Source organism: Patagioenas fasciata, chromosome Z, assembly GCF_037038585.1.
Source record: "Patagioenas fasciata isolate bPatFas1 chromosome Z, bPatFas1.hap1, whole genome shotgun sequence".
Lineage (NCBI taxonomy): Eukaryota > Metazoa > Chordata > Aves > Columbiformes > Columbidae > Patagioenas > Patagioenas fasciata.
Window position 1 is genome coordinate 43,784,009 of NC_092560.1, and position 20,670 is coordinate 43,804,678.

The 20,670-nt window shown below is 39.8% G+C and overlaps 1 protein-coding gene across 1 annotated transcript in view; it reads left to right on the top strand.

The window, feature by feature from the left end:
• CPLX1 (complexin 1) overlaps positions 1–20,670 on the top strand; it is a 69,387-nt gene that overhangs the window by 16,919 nt on the left and 31,798 nt on the right. The window contains exon 3 of the mRNA XM_065860651.2: positions 10,635–10,810. Within this exon, the coding sequence (XP_065716723.1) occupies positions 10,635–10,810 (176 nt within the window). The remainder of the gene's footprint in view (positions 1–10,634; positions 10,811–20,670) is intronic.

Consider the following 20,670-nt stretch of genomic DNA (forward strand, 5'->3'; position numbering starts at 1 on the left):
CAAGCTGCACATACCCAGCAGTGGCACAGTGGTTGAATATCTTCTTAGTGCTGGGTGCTGAAGGCTGATGATTTTTTTTTTTTTTTTTTTTTTTTTTTTAGTTTCTGTCTTTTTTTCTCTTGCGCCCTTGTAGCAGGATTTAACTGGCAGTAGTTAGCTAGAACGAGTCTCAGGAACCTGCCTGCTGTGTTTGTTAGTCTCAGGAACAAAGATGTCCCCTCCTGGGCTCTCCTTGCACAGCTGCAGGACCTTGAAAGCTCATGACCTGGTGATCTTCAGCAGTGGACACAGGCCTCAGTGTGAGATGAGGAAGGGAGAACGTTCCTTCAAGATATCTGTTTGTGAAAATGTCTGTGTAAAGCATGTGGAAGTTAAAGCCTAGCTCTTACTTTTGGAGGGATCTGAGCCAGTAAGGGTATGAGCTGGGTCAGTCTGGTGGTGTGTCCCCAACCCAAGACATCTTTTTTGGGGCAGGTTGACCTGGACACATTGTCTGTGCTCATATTGAGCTTTGCATGTGCATCATCAGATGTTCTCTTGTATGACAAGTTTTGAGTTACAGGTATGCTACTTAAACAGACATGCACACTGCAGTAAAGCTTTTTGCAACAATACTGGAATAGAAATTATGTTTGAAATATTGCAGAAAAACTCTGTTCTTTGAGCCAGTTTTGTGGTCTCATCTTCAATGGGACCTGCTTAGCTGAGCTTACCACTTTTTCAGGCAGTATATTTGTAATCAACAGGAGTATTACTTTTACCAGTGACTGAAGTCACCATTTCCTAAGGGCCTGTGTGTCCACAAAGACAACGGTAGAAGTGCTTCATTGTGTTTTGAGTGTTGCAGAATGATCCACTCAGATGAGAAGGAAACGGATCTCCTATAGAATGTCAGATGTATGCATGTGTGGAACTGAGACTTCTTTAACCTTTCAAAACCAAAATGCAGCATACTGTATCAAGAGAGCTCTACTAGCCTTAGGTTTCTTTCTGCTGCAAAATCTTACCACCAGGTCAGATGTAGATAATAACTTTCTCACAGCTTCTGTCTTCTCACATTTGCATTATACATTTGTCTCAGTCATCTCATCGTATATCATCATCTTGTAGTTCCAGACATGAAATAGTATCATCTTATTAATATTAATAGCTGTTTGGCATATAGTACACTTAAGATATCAGAAAGTAATTGTTTATTCTGCCTTGTAGGCTTCATGAGATGTCACAGAGCTGAAAGAGGATGAATGAAAGTCCATCAGCGAATAGAATTATTTCAACTAGAAAGTGCACTTATTTTTTACAGCAGAGGAGGTTTGCAAACTAATGAATCAGCAGAAGTGAACATTTCACTGTTCAGAGTATATTAAGTATACTAAATATACTTAATATACTTAGTATATTAAGTATACTAAATTAGCATATTAAGTATACTAAATTGAATGTGCATGGCACAATAAGAGGCAAGAAGAACACTGACTCTGATGCATACAAATGAAGTATCACTGACAGGACAACAACAGTCTTTCTAGTTTGTCATTAAATGGAATTTGTGATTGGCAATTAAAAAAACAACCAAAGTCAATACGAAACAAAAAGGCTAAGTGATGGATCCTGCACTTGGGTCACAACAGCCCCATGCAACATTATAGGCTTGGGGAAGGGTGGCTGGAAAGCTGCTTGGCAGAAAATGACCTGGGTATGCTGGTCAACAGCTGTCTGAGTATGAGCCAGCAGTGTGCTCAGGTAGCGAAGAAGCCCAATAGCACCCTGTCTTGTATCAGAAATAGTGTGGCCACCAGGATGGAGGAAGTGATTGTCCCCCTGTTTTCAGCATTGGTGAGGCCCCACCTTGAATCATGTGTTCAGTTTTGGGGCCCTCACTACGAGAAAGACTTTGCAGTGCTGGAGGGAGTTCAGAGAAGGACAACAAAGGTAGTGAAGGGCTTGGAGTGCAAGTCTTATGAGGAGCAGCTGAGGGAACTGGGGCTGTTTAGCCTGGAGAAAAAGAAACTGAGGGGAGACCTTATTGTTCTCTACAGCTACCTGAAAGCAGGCTGTAGCAAGGTGGCCTTTGGTCTCTTTTCCCAAGTAGCAAGTGATAGGATGAGAGGAGACGGCCTCAAGTTGCACCAGTGGAGGTTTAGATTGGGTGTTCAGAAAAACTTCTTCATGGAAAGGGTTGTCAGACATTGGAACAGGCTACTCAGGGAAGTGGTTGATCCGCCATCTCTAGAGGTTTTTCAAGGACTTGTAGATGAACTTCTTAGGCACATGATTTAGAGGTGGTCTTGGCAGTGGGGGGTTAATGTTTGGATACTATGATCTTAAATGTCTTTTCCAACAAAAGACAATTCCATGGTTCTATGAAAAGGAAGAAGGTAGAGCACTGTATTTCTGGGATAATATCACTGTGGATCTGAGTCTGTGGGTCAGATGAATGTCACCTGAAAATTATTTCTCCACATAGGTGCACCAGTACAAAGGAATAAATCATGCACCAAGTGAAGAATTCACTTAAATACATGATTTGATTGTTGTAAGCCAGAAAGAGAAAATAGAAGAGGGACGTATAACACCCATTTGTTGCACAAAGGCTCAAGGAATATTGAAGTTAGATGGTGGTTTGTGTGCAAGTGCTGTGCTGCTGTACATAGCTAGAGAGAAACTGTCACTGTGCAGATATGGAGACTTTTCAGAGGACAAAGAGATTCTAAGTTTAAAATTAGAAATTATCCTTGTGTGGCTGGCAGGGTCTTGCTCTTTAAAAATACTTTCATTTGTCTACCAAAAGACACTCTCCAGCAGCTGGTAAAGTAGGAAAATCATTATGTTTTATTAACATGGCTATCTACCTCATTCAGTTTTGGGCTTCAATACCCACCTACATAGTGTAACATTGCTCTTGCACATGTTAGAACCTACCAGTGTCTCAGAAAAATGCAGGAAAAAAACATTCCTGGAAAGCTCTATGTGCCTCCACATGGATTTGTACCAAGTTTGAAAAATGCCTTTCAACATCAGCCTTTAAAGTCTGTCTTGGGTTGTGTAAGGAAAATGAAACATTACCATGGTAGTGAGAAGAGACATTTGTCTCCAAATAGCTGGAGTTCTAAATTACTCTAAATGTCTTTAAATATTTCAATTACCTGTACACAGACTTTTCTCAAATTACCTTTTTTTTTTTTCTTTTTTTTTTTCTCCCAGCAGAAAGGCCTCTGAGCAGTGTGGTATGTCTGGCTGGATACAGAGGGAGAAAGAGTAAAGTAATATACTGAAGACAGAGAAAGCTGAGTCTGAGGAGGCAGAATGGCTGAACCAAAGGTTCCCAGGGACAGTAAAATAAAGGATTCTCTGTCTAAACATGGACAGTCAGAGCAAATGCCTGCTTGCTCAGGATCCTTTTCTGAAGAAGGTGCAGGAAATGGCAAGGCTTGAGAGTTTTTTTGGTGTTACACCATGAAACTGACCAAGGTGGTAAAAAATCCCAGGATCTGAAAGAAGAAGAGTTGGACAATACATATTTTGCTGATGATCACCCTAATGTCTCGATCATCCAAATGTGTCTTGTCACAGTGCTGGTTCTGGGAATAGCTTCTCACTATTACATCTATCTGTCTTGGCACCTATTATGTGAAAGAGGTCTCAGCGAAGCCTTTGTTCGAGGTGCTGGATATCGTCAGGCCCATATCTTTCCTGGTTAGCTGAAAACAAAGTAAGATGAAGCTTTGGGTGGTCCTTTTCTACTCCTTCCTCATGCCCAATTGTGTTTTGCAACTTCATAACTTGTACAGTAGCCATGATCGATGGCTTACCACTTGATATGTTCAGATGGACCTCACTGAAGGAAAAATATTATTTTTCTGATGTCTCAGAAAACTAAATGCTGAAATGAATAGGTGTCTTACTGACCTGGAAATAAGCCTGAAACCACAGGTTGACCCAGGGAGCAGAAATGCATATAAGCATGCCTGTTCTTGGCTGTGTAAGACACTTATGCTGAATGGATCTGAAAAAGTAAACAAATAGTTCTATGTCTGCTTTGAGCTTTGAATTTCATTAAGAATTTGAATTAATTTGAACTTGAATGAATTCTTCATTTATTACAATGGTAATGGTCCTTATTAGTGATCCCCACTGTATTAAAAAGAACAGAAAATGTCATTTTCAGAGATCATATGATTTCTCAGTGGGGCTCCTTAAGTGAACTTGGCATCAGTTCTTTGTGTATGAGAGAGGAATTACTAATGCATTTTAGTAGGTGTATTAGTTATAGTTAATTAATAAATTGTGATGGTTCCTTTGGGACTATTCAGTATTAATGTGTAAACACAGTATTTTGTTCGTGCAAGCACCACTTTGCAATATCACATGATACATTCTTGAAGGGCTGTTATATTTTTCAGCTGAAAAGATTGGCATGACATTTACTTTTTTGATGGAAAATAGTAATTTGGTGGCTAATAAAACTGCAGAAGGAAAAGAATCTGCACCTTTATATCACAGTTAAAGAAGCAGGAGGCAGATAATAGAGGCATCTTTGTTCTTATCACTGAAGAAATGTGCAAACATTTGCAGGAAAGCAACTTTTTACAGCAAGCATTAAGCTATGTTCCTCTGTTTCCAAAACATTCCTAAAAACGTTGTCTTGTTCTGCTCCTAAATGGCTGAAGAGCAGAGGTAGAACTACTTTTTGTATTTGTAAAGAGCAGCAGGTTAATGCAGACATGAGAAAGAAAATCCTTCCTGGCTATTGTCTTATTGTACTGATTTGAGGAAGATTTTTGCTTCCAAAACAGTTATGATGGTAGTGGTCCCTATGTGCCAGGCCCCTCCCTGCCCTTCCCCTCTTTGTCAATGGGACAGAAAAACCAGGCAAACAACTAGACTGCCCCAGTGGTGTGGAAAAACCAAAGGCTATATTCTGACCAGCTGATAGTATGTACTGGTTCTTTGTAGATAAGTTATTTTGATCTCATCCTTGACAAGAAAGAATTTATCTATGCAATTAAGGGTTCTTGAACTGGCTCTAGTCTGAATACAGTGATCCTGTATTATGCAGTTTGCAACCTCTTTTGCTCGTGTCAGCTTTCCATTAGGTTGTGCCAAACTCTGTGTTGAAATGAGTGTCACCTGCTGGAAGCTGACTCAAGAATAGTAAGAAATCAGAAGCTGTCTTACATCGTGCGCCTCTGCAGAACACAAAGTCTTGGAGTGAGATTGGCATCTAGATTCATTGCTTCTTTACAGACAGGGAAACTGAAGAAAGGAGATGAAGCAGGGTATGTCTGAAAAGCTCACAATGTACGGGCTGTAAATCTCAGAAGAGAAGGGAGCACAGAAAATCTTACTGGACAGAGACCCTGAAGAGCTCAGTTCACTCATTCTTTTCCAGTCTCATTTTCAAAGAACAGTGAGACAAAAAACTATGGGAAAGCTCAAGTCATCAAAACTACTTTGTAATGTCGAGAACTATCAGAATGAAAGACGAAATGAAGTTGTGCAGCATATCCATCATCAACTGTTTTTTATTCCTTTCTGTTTGGGCCATCTGGTTGCTACAAAGGCCGCTACTTTGTTTTCACCCAGTCCTAAAAGGAAAAGTTTACATCCCTGCTGGTTTTAAACAAAGTCACAGGAGTTATTTGTGTACAAGTTAAAGACCTATGAGCAGTAAGTTTGGGGCTGTTTCATTTTTGGGAGACAGAGAAACTCACGGATGATTCAGCTGATTTTTCAAGGCATTGTGAAATGGAAGTGTGTTGCAGTAACACTGATGAAATCCAAACAACTTCCAGAGACCGGTGGGTTAGGTCTGGCTATAGAATACATACTCCTTACTTTCCTTTTTATTTGAGAATGAACTAGCTTCTTTGCTAAAATGCTGTTTAGTGATCATTCATCTATCACTGTCTTAGCTGCAGGGAAGGTTGGTGATATACTAGAAACACCTTTTTGTGTGAAAGGAAGTACATCGCTGTACAAACATAATGTGTTTAGGAGCCTTGCTGTTTCTTGTCTATATTTTGTGCTAGGGAGAAGTTACATTCACATCTCCCCACCATTCTGCTCCTGTAGGCTGTAGTTTTGAGCTTTTACTCTGTCTCCAACTAAGATGTATGTATGTATAAATCTGTATCTCACCGTGATGCTTATCTGACTGTTTACTAGATCACAATAGGTGGAGATCCATCCCACTGTGTAAAAATAGGCCAAGATGTCTACATGAGGTATTGACATGGCAAATAGGTATCCAAACTCACAAAAGGTTGGAGTGTGCTTTACCTGAAGCTTGATGCAGCTTTGGACTTCATTTGCTGGGTTGTAAGTCTATAGGAAATCTCACTCAAGTGGCAGACAGAGGCAACTGAAGGTCACAATGGGCTTCCACCTACTGTAACAGGAAGCCAGATACCCTGTGCACATGGATGCTTCTCTGAGCAGAAACTTGAATCTAGCCATCCCTGTTGGGAATTGGATTTCAGCCTGGTAGTGAGACCCTCACGGATGCCTTCCTGTGTAACCTCATCTAGGTGTTCCTGCTCCAGCAGGGGGATTGGACTAGATGATCTTTTGAGGTCCTTTCCAATCCCTAACATTCTGTGATCTGTGTGATTGGTGAACCGCTCTCTCAGCCAGTCTAGTTCATTCAGGTGTGAACAGCAGATGTAACAACTTTGCTGGAGAAAAGTAAATGAGTTAGAAATACAGCACCATATTTTGAGGGCAGGTGGAACAGGGTTTCGGTTTGTATTTTGTCTAAAAGAAACTCACCTTCTGGTGTGTATTTTGGCTGCACCAGATGACAAAGTTAATATCACAGCAGCCACGAGGAACAATTTGAAAGCCTCGCTGTAACACCTAGGGGATTTGGACAAAAAACACTTGAACATGATCTGATTCCCATAGATACAATTAGTAGTGGGGAAAAATTTGCATATGAAATACCTTTTATTTAATGAAGTCTTTATATAAATGCCAGCCTAGACTTTCCTAACAAATTAGTTATTAAATATCTTGACTTACGGAGAGAGTAAGGAGCCCTGTAATAAGCCTTTTTTCTTGATGGCAAGTACACCATTCTCATGAACCTTAACATGTGGAACGGACTTCTTATATACCAGAAATAGGCTCTGCATTATGACCTTGATGAAAAAGGTCTCTCTTCAGTGAAAACAATAAAATATTCTTAATTCTGGTTCTGAAATGCTGTTGCAAAAATGAATGACCTATTCCTGCACTGGGACAGTACTTTGTGATCAGCTCCAGGTATTTGGATGATGTAATAAAAATAATGCCATGATTTAGAAACTCTGAGACATCGGTTGTCCTGTCTGATCTAAATATGTCTCAACCACAAACAGTACTTCCATAAAACCACCTAAAAAATTTCATCAGGGCATGCCTGTTTCAGGTAAACCTCTCACTGCTTCCTCTGACACCTGTGATTGAGGGGGGGGAACTTCTGCAACATCCTCTGAGATCTTAGACCACACATATGCAGCCCTCTTGAAAGACAGGTATGGGGTGCTATTTGTCTGCAATATGAAATCGGATTTGTGCAAAAAAAAATCTTTTGATTTCACTTAATTACCTTACCTAAAGCAATGGTATGTGCAAATTTCCATCATCCTTTCCTTAATTTAGAATGGCCAAGATGTTCCTATTAATCTCTTTCTTTGTAAGTCATCCTTAAAAATCCTAATCCTGTTCCATATAGCTTTTGTGCCAAAACGCTTTGCATGTCAATATTTAGGAGAATTTTTTTCTTTTCTTTTTTTTTTTTTTTTTCAAACCAGTAACAAATTGAGCACTGCTCCTGCAAGTTGATTCTGTGAGTTTGTTTTCTGTGTGAAAGCTGGTTTGATGTCAGTCAGATATTGAAGAGTTAGGTCATATGAGGTGGTGCTCCTGTGACAGACGCTCCTTCAGTTCAGATGCAGGATCTCTTTGGGTATGTATGCTTCTCCTTTTCCTTGAAAAATTCACTTCAGTCACTTTCAGCTGCCATTTAAACCACTTAGGAGATCTCACAGAGTCACAGAGTGTTTGAGCTTGGTAGGGATCCACAGCAGTTGTCTAGTCCAACCCCATTCTTGAACAAGTTGACCTGCAGAAGGCTGCTCAGGCCTGTGGCCTATGAAGTTTTGAATATCTCCACAGATGGAGACTCCGCAGCCTCTTTCTGCAACCCCCAATTTTCTTTTCTTATGTTTAAATGGGATTCCCTATGTTTCAGTTTATTTACATTATCATGTCTCCTGTCACTGGGCATCAGTGAGAAGAATGTGGCTCCTTCATATTCTTTCCCTTTCATCAGGTATTTATGCACACTGCTGAGACCCCCCTGTACCTTCCTTATCTTCTTCAGGATACACAGTTCCAGCTCTCTCAGTCTCTCCTTGTATAGAGAGTCTTCTTGTAGATAGAGTTTTCATGGCCCTTTGCTGGCTTACTTCAGTAGCTCCATAACTCTCTTGTATCTGAGAGCCCAGAACTGGATACATAACTCAAAATTTGGTCTGAGTAGAAGGGAAGGATCCCCCAGTCTGCTGGTGACAATCCTAATGGAAGCCAGGCTGTTGACTTTCTTTGTTGCAAGGACACATTCCTGGCTCGTGGTCAACTTGTCTACCAGGACCCTAAGACCTTTACTGCAAAACTACTTTCCAGACAGCTGACCTGCTTTCCAGCTGTTTTGCTGGGGAATGTCTCCCATATGTTCCTGAACAACTGAATTACTGCTTTTCAGATACCTGATGACAATTGAAACCAACAAATCTCACATGAAAGTAGATCTGAGTGTGCTTGTAATATTTGACTTAACACCTGATTGCCTAGCTCTTCAGCATATATGGATCAAGGGAAAACTATTAGTTTGAAATGCCTGCCATGCTGCTTGTCTTCTAAACAAACCGCCTCTGAGATGCTTTCCCTCATGGAATTTTTTGTCCATTGGAGGCAGGATTGTTTATTATAGCTAGAAAGGTGACAGTTTGCATGTGTTGTCCTGGAGCTTTAGCCATTTATTTGTTCTTCCTGTGACCTTGTCTAGAGATGTTGGAAATAATGTTGATTGAAACTCCAAACTGATTAGTGATTATTTTGGCATTGCCCGTCTTCTCTTTGTGTCAAAGTAGATGTTATGTTTGGGCTGTGAAAGCAGACAAAAAGACCCAAACTCATCAATGAACAGATTCAGTAAATGTGTTCTTCCCTTCTGATTCCTTAGAAGCTAAAAGGTAGACTTGAGAACAGAAGTACTGTTTATTCTTCCACTTGTGCCTTTGATTGCAGCATCTCAGTTGCATGTAAATTAATGCTCTGGAGCCTTCACTGATGAACTACTAAAACCAGAAACAGTGAATCCAAGGAATCCAGGGAGTATTAACAACAACGTCTAAAGTTTAGAATGAAGAACAAATGAGACAGAAAAGGAGCTTTTCTATACCACAACACAAAAGATCAGAATGAAAATGTAGTGTGAAATATTGCTTCTCATAATACATTTCCTTCCAATTAGTTAACAGTGATACCACTGTGCAGCATTCTGCACATTTAGAAGGTGACTTTGAAATTATGGGTGAATTAAGAGAACCCTTGAGGATCCTGAAACTACATTCTTGTTCTTGTAGGTGTGCTGTTTGCTGAAGAGCTGCAAAATCAAATGCCTAAAGTGTTCAAAATCTTTGTCCTGTCTAAGATTTAAGAAACTCTACTCAATTTCATGCCTTACATGATGAGCTGCCTTGATATTATAACTTAATGATAGCCTAGAAGTACAGGGCTTTTCAAAAAGATGGACCCCAAATGCCTTGTGTTGTGGTTTCAAATTGTGTTCACTACAGTACTTAGAGGGAAAAAATATTTCTGGTGCTAAATTCTGCTTCACAAGTAACTAAAGTGTTACACTGTCTGGGTAGCTCTGAGTGAAGAGAAGCTAAAAAAGGATAAACTCAAGAAATTATTGAACCCAAATCAGTTTTATCAGATATGCATGCAAGGCATACAAGAAGCCTCCCCATTTATATGGTTGTGCAAGCCTTTGCACAATAATGAAGACCTGGCTCAGGAACACACAGGGGCTGAAAACTTGGATCCAGTGTGCATGTAGGTGTAGAAGGAGGACCACGCAGATGTATGATCCCACCTACATAATAAGCATTAGAGGTCGTGGTGTCCAAGGGCAGATAAGAGACCTACAGATGTACTGCTTCTTTCTGATCTGTGGTAGGAGCCTAGAAATCAAAAACTCCAAATGTTTGTTAATGCAAGACACTCCAGAATCAATCTTCAGTCACTTGACTGAGCTGATGAAGTGAAAACATTGTGTGGATGGCAGCTTGCCTTCTCAGGACTACAAGCTAATTGTGTTGCCATCATGCAAATCTACAGATGTATCTTCTTCCTCTTGCTGCCATGCTTCTCCCACCAGTGCCAGGTAATCCACCTGGTCAGGCTGGGTGCTTTGCCCACCTCCTGCTTGTATGGGGAGTGCACCTCCTGATCAGCGGAAGGAGAAACTTTTCCAGATGCAGAAGGAGTGGAAGGAGGTCCTGAGTGTGGGGGAGAAAGACAGCATCATGGTGGTTTTCCCACATTCTTACAAAACTGACTTTCTCTTGTGCTTTCCCTAGGGGCTACAAAAGACATGGGGAAGATGCTGGGTGGGGATGAGGAGAAAGACCCAGATGCTGCCAAGAAAGAAGAGGAACAACAGGAAGCCCTCAGGCAAGAAGAGGAGGAGCGGAAAGCCAAATATGCCAAGATGGAGGCTGAAAGAGAAATTATGAGACAAGGGATTCGAGACAAGGTAGGGATCCAGCTTTCAGCACACACTAGGCAACTCATGATGCTCAGTGGAGAACTGCTGTTTTCAGTGGATTCGTGACCAGTTCCCTGTGCACCTGGATAGAGCCAGGTAATTACTTTGCCACACTGAACTTTCTAATCTTGATCACTGTCCCTGGAGCTCTGCCCCAGTTTAAACATGCCTCCCACACTAAAAAGCTCTGCTTAGTATGAGAGATGTTCCCTATGGAGTGCCTACCTCTGTGCAGGTTACAGTGCCCTAGGAACATGTCTGGGAAAAAGTTTCAAAGTCTCATCACATAGCTGAAAGCAGCTGTCCTTAAACAAAACAATGTGTGCATTGGGCAAAACTTCTGACCTAATCCTTATGATTCAGGAGAGAAGCTCAGATAAGGATGAATTATTCTGGTGACGAAGTGCATCATGTAAAGAGGTGCAGAGAATTGTTCTGCAAATAAAGAAATTTGGGATTATGGTTCTAAGAAAATAAAGTACTGACAAAGAATTATGTACCTGTGGCACTGTCAGAGAAACGTATTCATATGATCATCTAGACGAGGGTATTAGTTATCAGAAAGACAGATTATGAACCCCTACCTGGTCAAAATTTTTTTGTTTTATAATGTATTTAATGAATATATATCTAGATAGTGTAATATATTAATCTAAACATATCAATGTGTGTAGTATATGTTTAATGTAGGTTTACAGGTGGAACTGTTTCTAAGAGATGACATAGGTCTGTAGGTCTGTATTAGAGGGAAAAAAAAGAGTAATGAATTTCTGAGTTGCAGGCAGGTGGGTTAATCCTCTGTTTTCAGTGGTCACTGTCTTTTCTGGTAGACCATTGAATTGTTCCCAAAGGTAGACGGGGTTGCATTTTTCTTGCTGTTGCACAAATGGCTGTAAAAGCATTTAAGAGATTTGAGATGCCCTCTGTTACAAATCCACGGTGATCTAGACTAGAATTCACATGTTCATGAGTAGGATGCACACAGCCGGAGCTTGGATGAAACATCCACCCAACAGGGATTTCCCTGGGATACTACTAGCTATTCAGTCTTTGCTGAATCAGGCTTAGTACTGGGTGGTGAGGTCTCTTGGAAATGCCTGTTCTCCTGAGTGATATGGCAAAGGGTTGGCTCTGCAGAGTAAACAGGAATACTTAGAGGAATGTTATTTGACCAGCTTTTCTTGTGATGTGGTGGATTACCTTTGAGTTTAGCAACACGAAGTCCTGTTTTGGGCACTGCATGCAGCTTGTGAAAACACAGGATCTCAGTTTCCTGTGGTTGTTTTTTCTTCAGGTAACATGGAATTGAAAGTTGAAGCTGTTTTCGTTGAAGCTGTTTTCTGCAGAATCAGAAAAGATAGATAAAGCTGTAGAAAGGAACTTTTTTTTTTTTTTTTTAAGTTTGACAGTTCTGTAACAGAGATTATTTTGTCCTGACAAAGAGATGGATTTGATGATATACAAGAGAGTTTCCAAGTATTGTGAATTGATGGTTGGAAATCTAAAATAAATCTTAAAAGAATAGGAAAAAAAAAGGGCTGGATTATTTCCCCATTACTTGTTTATTTAGAAATTATCTTCATTTCTTTGCCAACTCCAGTAAAAGCAGAAATATAGAGAAGAAAACTGAAACAGAGGTTCTGTCTGGCATGTGTACATACACAAGTTATTGTTAGCAGCTCTGAATTAAATCCAAGAAGTTTGAAGTATTAGGTAGTTCCCTGATATTTGCTCATTCCTCACATGAAAGAGTGAGAAATGAGCATGTGAGTTGAGCAAATAGGAGCAGATTATTTATGCAGAATACAAGTTTGAGGCTGTGTGTCCTAGGTCATGAACCCACAGTCACAAAGTTCCTCTCTTAGTGCAGCTGCAGGATGTTGGGGAAACAAGCCAGAGAATCACGGCTTCATCAGTTACTATGACTCTAGGTGAGGTCTACAGAAAGGACAGGCTCATCATGTTCATTGTTTTGGACTTTTTGCCTTGGCTCTTCAACAAGTGTGATGAATACACTCTCTTGTTTAGGGCTTCAGGAAATGTAGAAGCTATGGCAGAGCTTCAAAAGGATACCATAGATATGTGCTAACTTCAGGTTTTAAATTCAATCTGGTAAATTGAGCTACATATGCCCTCAGCTCAGTATGGCAGCTGGGCACAGAAATGACTTAGGGAAAGGGTAGAATGAATTACAGAGCAATAAAATATTTTCTCACAGAAGAATATGCAACATTTTTGTTTGGAATGAATTTTTAAGGATGACATTTGGACACGACATTTTGAAATAACTAGACAACTAGTTGTCTACCAGCTCATACCCAATATTAAAGTCCAGCATCTGAAACTGAAAATGGATTGAAAGCATGTAAAAAACAAAACTATGGTACACTCCAGCTTTCTCCTACCCCAGGATGTGTGTATGCAGCTGGCTTTCTGATCCAACCTGGGCTTGCTCTCAGCACTACTGCCTCACCAGGATTCTTGCTCTCCAAACTAAGCATGAAATCTGCATGAGAAATATGGATGGTGGCAAGTGTAAAATTCAAATACAGGAGGAGTTAAGGTTGCCTCTGCAGTTGTAATTGACCCTGTTGGGCTCTGTGTAAAGATTTTGGCACAGTGCTTAATTCATACATTTATACTTCTAGGAAACTCGGCTCTCCCATTGCACAAGATGAGGTCTGCTTTTCTTAATAAACAGATGTTCAGTATTTCATCTCAGCCACACCATACAATGTGTGTTCTCAAGCTTATTTGCTATGCAGTATACAAATTCTGATGGCAATATAATGAATTTCCTCATTTGACTTAATTTTTTGTTATTATTATGCTTTCACTAATATAGTTCATGAGTTCATCCCAACCACAGTTTCTTCTGAGATCTGTCTGGGTGAGGGACAAAGAACTTTTTCTATTTGCAAAGTACAAAAGCAGAAGGGTCATTATGTGATTAAAGCCTTCATGGCAGAATAATGTTATCCTTTTGGATGAATGAGCCTCTATGGCACAGTGAGAAATGCTCAGGTCTTCCTAGTGCTTTATTTGCAGCAGAGAATTGGTGAAGTCCTTCTGTCTCTAGATGTGTGCCATTATTTCTTCTAATTTTTCTTACTGGGCCATTAAATGCTCACAGTGGTTAGGCAGCAATATCCTCTGCAGTATTTGGAGTTGGCTATGTCCCAGGAAAACCATGAAAACTATTCAGTTCTTTGTAGATATATAAGATGTGATTTCAAGGTGTTCCATGGTTTAAAATAGGTGGTACTGGAATTTACTTCTAGAAAAGTGAGAACATTTGGGTTGCTGGCAATGGGAGAAGTCCTAAATTAGAGCCTCTGTTCTCTCTAGTAGGAAAGTGTTCCAATAATTCTGCTTTTTTTTTTTTTTTAGTCTGCTGAACTCACTTTTGATGCTAAGTCACTCAAACAAAAAAAGCAATCAGTGTTTGTAGCTGCAGTCCTAGATTCTTATGTGAGATTATCAACATGCAACATCATATAATTATTTTATTTTAATATTTCATTTGCATATTTCCATATGTTACTGGTGCATAGCTGTGAAAATTCTATCTTATGGCAGGAAAAATTGCTGTTCTGCAGCAATATCAGACCTCTGAAACTAAGCTCCAAGCTCAGGAGTGTAAATTTGGTAAAACTCTGTTGCTATAAAACAGATTCACAATGTTAGTGAAACTCTTCCATGTTAGTACATCTATGGGATATTTCATTCTTATCTAACTTCAGACGGAGATATTGCCCAGGATTTTAAAGAATCCTGGACAAACAAATGAATTTTTACTGCAATTTTGAAAGTGTAGTCTTCCTTGCAAGAAAGAAATATGTAGTACGTTTTTCATTGGAGGCTATTGACAACGGAAAAAAATGCAGAAATTGTATTATTTGCATGTCAGAAGGTGAATGATCTCAAACAAAAAAAAAAGATTTTCCTCAGGAATTAATCACGTTCTGTAATTCAAATGATAAAATTCATATCTCAATGAACAGAAACATGCTGTCTGATCTCTTCCCTTTTAAATCATTGATATTAAAGCAGTGATGTGAATTTTTATCCATCACTTGTGATCTAATGAACCTGCGGCTACTGTTCAGTGTATGTGCCTTAAAGGAGATTTTCAGAGATGTATATGTATGCCACAGATGGAGAAATATAATTAACTTGACTGTTCTCCTTTTTCCACAGAGATTTTTGATAATTCAGGATTAAAAAAAAAAAAAAAGGCCAAAGAAAAACAAGAAAAGTCTGTTTAGTCTAGCTCAGCACAGATACTCTATGTACTATAAACCAAAGAGTGTTTACAATGGGGTCACAGGCCTTCTAGCTATGAGAAAGCAGTAGGCTATAACACTCCCAATGTTATGCTTTGCAAAACAAGAATTATATTGTGCCTGCCAATAAGTGGGCTCTGGGGTAGGTGGGAACAGTCATAATGCCAGTAACAATGACAACTGGGAAGAATTGCTGTCTTTTCAGCAATTGAATCATGGGCTGTTCTGGGTGAAGAAGGCTGCAAGGACTATGTCCTGTGGTATTTTCTGTGTTCTGGACACAGTTGATGCATTGGTTATTGAAGACAGTGGAAGCTGGAATAAGCCCAAGCAGCACTGGAAAGAGGAAAGGACATTTGCAGGGTGAGTGAAGAGCACCATAACCCTGCAGGTCATCTTCATATTGGTATCTGGAGGCATCCAAGAAGATACTGTTGTTTGACCTGGACTACACCTCTGATCTCCAAGCCAGAACTTGTCCTCCAACCGGTTGTATGCAAGAATGTCCTGACTGGTCTATGTTGCCTCTAAGCCAAATTCTTCAGCTTCCCTATCAGTTTTCTCCATAGCTTAAAGATTTAGCATTGAACTTTTTTCCATATTACAGTCCTTTGCAATTTTACTAAGTTACTCACTTCTCAACAATTTCAACATTTGCAAATTCCAGCCAGATTTAATTTTCTGCCTTGTTTCACCAAAAAAGTACCTTATCTGCAAGGCTGTGACTATCTTCTGTGAAAAGGTGAACAAACAGGTCTGCTTCAGTAAGATGAAGCAGAAATAGAAAGCCAAAGGTGAACAAAATTATCTGTGTGTAGTTAAATTCAGCAGTCTCTGTTGAAAGTTAAGAGAGAGAACAGTGCCTTCCCAGAAGTGTTTTTCAACATGGAACAAGGATTAATGTACCTGCTGAAGACCTCCAAGGCAACTATTAAGCATAGTAATATTTGGCATTATTTTAGGGAATCTGTGCCTACATATCCACTGTAGTTTCATCTTCGTATTCCCTTGGAAGTCCCAGGATTTGCAATGTATCTTAGTCTTTGCGAATCCACCCACTTACATGTATAGAATTCTCTAGGTCAGGGGTGTCAAACTCATTTTCACAGGGGGCCACATCAACCTCACAAGTTGCCTTCAAAGGGACGAATGTAATTGTAGGACTGTATAAATGTAGTTACTACTCTTACTGCTCTAGGTGATCTGAATGAAAGTGTGTGTTCTAGGTCTTATCTCTTGGCATTAAACTACCAGAGCTTCCCCGATAGGAGAGCTGCATGGATTACTTCCCGCCCTGTAGCTTTAGGCCATTTTTTAAAATTCAGAGAAGGGAGGCACCATTAGCAAACCATTGGAACTCAGAAGCTAACTGACATATTTTTCATCTGATTCCATGATAGTTAGAGGTTCAGTTATTTAACAGAACTCAGCAGGCTCAGTTTCCAGCTGCTGATTCCCCCACTAATATCTTGCGACCTTGTTAGTCAGCTTCTTTGTCCAAATCTACCTTTCTCTAACTTCATTTCTACATTTCATGCTAAACCAAATCTTCACCAGTAGATGTCACTTTGGATACCTGCTGATGAGATCCCACTGGTTGATGCTTCTGGAGTTACTGAAATGAGTCTTGAAATGCAGCCTTTTTTACTGTTATGTACTGATTAGGGGGTCTTGTAGAGTCATTCAGCTGAAATCCTCGAATAATTTTTGTCTCACTGAGCTGACTGGCAAAACTTAGGCACATTGCTGTCATGGGGCTGAGCAGATTAATCCACTCAGGACTGGGTGCAAAATAAACCCAAGCAGATGATGTATATTGATTAGTGTTGGAATTGCTAGGAAGAACATCTGAATGGTGCCTCAAGCCTTCCTGGCTGTGACTTATTGAAATTCTAAGCATTTGTGTCACCTACTTGGAAAGAGAAGAAGTGTGGACCCCAACAAATGACCTTTTGCCAGTTCTTTTCCAGTACTGTTGCAACTGATAAACTGTGTCTGAACAGCCAGACATTATTCTGCTGAAGATGCTGTTCTGCCACCTCACAGTTCAGTCTGCAATTCTGACCCTCTTACCAGGGTTCCCCATTAACAGAAGATCTTCTGGGAAAGTAGTATCTATCAATTTTATTTGACAAATTATTCTCTGTTCATAACAAGAAGCTCTTCAGTACAGCCGTCCCTTATCCCATCAGTTATTTATTTATGTTACCAGCCAGAGGACAAAAAAGGTGTGAAGGCATTTGTAATTTACTGTCTGATCACACAGTACATTCTTTTGAGCAGCGGAGGAACACGCAGGTTGACTCAATATGAGTGATAAAGCATAGTTCGATTTATTAGCCCAAACAGCATATACTTATACAGTTCACGATAATTATGCATACCTGTCACCTACTAATTGGCTTAAGCTCTAATAGTCACATTTGCATGGTCCTCCTACTTGCAGTTGCTAGCTATGCTTATTCTACATTCTTGTGCTCTTGGAATCTGTTTGTGAGACTCTGCCAAGATCGCAGTGACCTTGCTGATTTTACTGAAACAGTCAACGGTTCCTACTGCGGCCTAGTCTTGCTACTTATGCTAAGGCCTTCAGAACAGACTCTGCTCGTACAACTGCTCTGCAGACCCATGTCCCTGATTTTTAAGCCATTCTCCAACAATTCCCCCTTTTTCTTTTTGTACGAGTAGAGCCTGATTCGCTATTCGTTCAAACGTTCTTTTAAAGCAAGAGAGAGCACAGCTTACACACAATAACCCTATAGCTACTATAACTAAGATAAGCAACACACTTTGTAAAAAGCTCTTAAACCACCCTTCTAACCCTAGCCAATTTGTTAACCCCTCCAAGCCAAAAAGCCCTATTTCTTCTTTAATCTTCTGAGTGTAGTCTATAAGTTGTTGAATTTCCTTATGGATTGACTTCGATTTATCTTCCAGGTCTGTGAGCATCTATAGCACTGAATTAGGATCCATGGTTTACATTTGAAACAGTCCTCACAACTTATCTCCCTCCTGTCCATCTGCATCCATTGAATCTTTGTTGTCTTTATTCAACCATGGCTTGACCCATTTCACGGGAATCCACTTCAATCCTTGGCCTGTAATGACACAAACATAACCTTTTCCCCAGGTTATCAATTGATGTGGTCTTTTCCATTGACTAGTGATTTGACCATAACTAATGTAGGTTCCTTCTGATTTAGCATGGTTTTGGGTCACACTTGCAGAACATTTCATCACAGGGCAAATTTGGGCTGCACCACTTAGATCTAAGTGATTCATCACATACAATGCTTTTGACAATTGGTTTTGTGGTGTTTCCCCTACTTCCCCCCCCCCTTTTTTTTTTTTAAACCAACCAACAAACAAACAAACAAACAGTTCGGAATCAGATATGCGTGTTGGATCTTGACTATGTACTCAAAATCACAAATCAAATTTAGAAGTTCCTCCTTAAAAAGCTCTAAATAATTTAAAGCTGCGCCAGGTTCTGCTAATTGGGTTGAACCTTCAATAATTTTTACAGAATGATACCAATCATTATCTTCACACCAAACCACTACAGCTTTATGAGACTTCCCAGAACCATCAACAAGAACTGTGCAAGTATGTAGGATCAGACCAAATACAAGTATGGCCTATGACCTGGTGTTAAAGACTTGCAGGTTCTACAGCAATTTACATTTAGGCATGCCAAAAGTTGTGCTGTTAAGAAAACCAGCTAGTGCAGTTTACAAAGACATAGATTACAAACAAAAAAAAAAAAAAAATCAGAATTAAATTTCACAACTGGTACATATATGACAAAAGAATCATGGCCTATTAAGACTTAAATTCATTCCCTGCGTTTTCTCGATCAGAGTGACAATTGATATATAACAGTCGTTATATCAATCTGCTAGTAATCTCATTATACTGTCCCACAATAGCCACAGGTTATTTCATAGACAAATCTGCAAGACCAATTGAATGTAGTCAGCCTGTAAGGTTGTCATAAATTTATTCCTCAAAGTTTTTAACTCCATTTTGGTTGTCATATTTATTGGATATTGATTTCCCTTACCGGATCGAAGTCCTGTTTCAGATCTACCAGTGTAGTATTTGCTTTATTGAAACATTGGCTGTTGATACTAGTGGAAATACAGCATTTGAAATTTCCTTGGAGATTCCTCGCTTGCAGCAAGCAGATCTGCACCATCCAACAGATGCTTGTAGGACATGCAGCTGAAGAGAATTCTCAGAAAACGTCATTTGAGCTTACTATTTACTTAACAAATCCTGACCTAAGAGAGGTATAGGACTTTCTGGCAACTACAAGAATTCATGTATTAAAACTTTGTTCCAGACTGGTCTCAAAAAAAACGGCCTTTCTTCTGTTCTCTCCCATGACCTCAAAAACTAGCGTGGTGAATTTCTTAAGAAGTCTCTTTCAACTAGTTACCACAGAATAAGTCTATTATTAAAAAAAAAAAAAATTGTTTAATTTCCCAGCTTCATTAGAACTATGGACCCACTGGTACTGCCTTTAAATTTCACCCTCAGACTCCTTCATGCAGTATTACTCTTCTCTATCAGTAACATTGCTGGGGCGGGGAATAAAAGCTCCCTCTCACCCCCATCTGAGATGGCAGAATCTCCAGCCCAGAATGAAAACAAATCAGTTCAAACTCCACATCAAACCAACCTGGCTGCACTCTACACTCAAATCAGTACCAGTCTGACCCAGAGAAGCACTGAGCAGTCTGACCCCCAAAAGCTGACCAGTGTGAAAAAACCAACCTCAGCAAGGAGGTAAAATGATGAGCTCTCTCCCCAGATGTATCAAAACCTAGGAAACAAGACAGAAGCAAAAATAAACAACACCAACAACCCCTGATACAAGGCGAGAAGCAACAAAGTGCCACAACAAGGATGTATGACAATACTCCAGGAAAAAAAAAAGGCAGAGCTGGAGGAGTAAAGCCGCTCTTCCTCCGCTTAGCAGCAGCAGGCAACCAGGTTTTTCCTTTTTTTTTTTTTCTTGTTTTCTCTCTTCTTGCTGCAGTTCAGATGTAGCCAAGGCCACACAGCTGGCGTAATCGCTGGTACGAAGTGGGAGGCTCTGGCAAACTCCTTGGTTACAATGAGCTGAGTTTTATACACAATTTCAATTAGCTCAACAGTTGTTACATTCCTCAGCCCCATTTACCTTTTACAATTTACAGTTGTCAAAACACAGTATATCAGGCATCAATGCATCATTCCATTTTCCCAGACTCCAAATCAGTTCATATTCTAGCAACCTCCAAATACAACCTCATACAATACCAAGTTCATCATAGCTTTTTTTTTTTTTTTTTTTGCAAAGCAGATTTAACAATTTAAATTCTCTTCTGGTCTCAAAATTACTAGTTAACAATATAAGCAATTACTCTAATGTGCAAGGATGCATTCTAAGGGGGAGCAAGGCGGAATTTTAGCAGTGAAATTTTAGCAGTGGAACCGGCTCCCATTTTGTAAATATCTCCCCAAACAAAATTCTTTTGGTACCACATAGAAATATGCAAATTAAAATACTGAGCT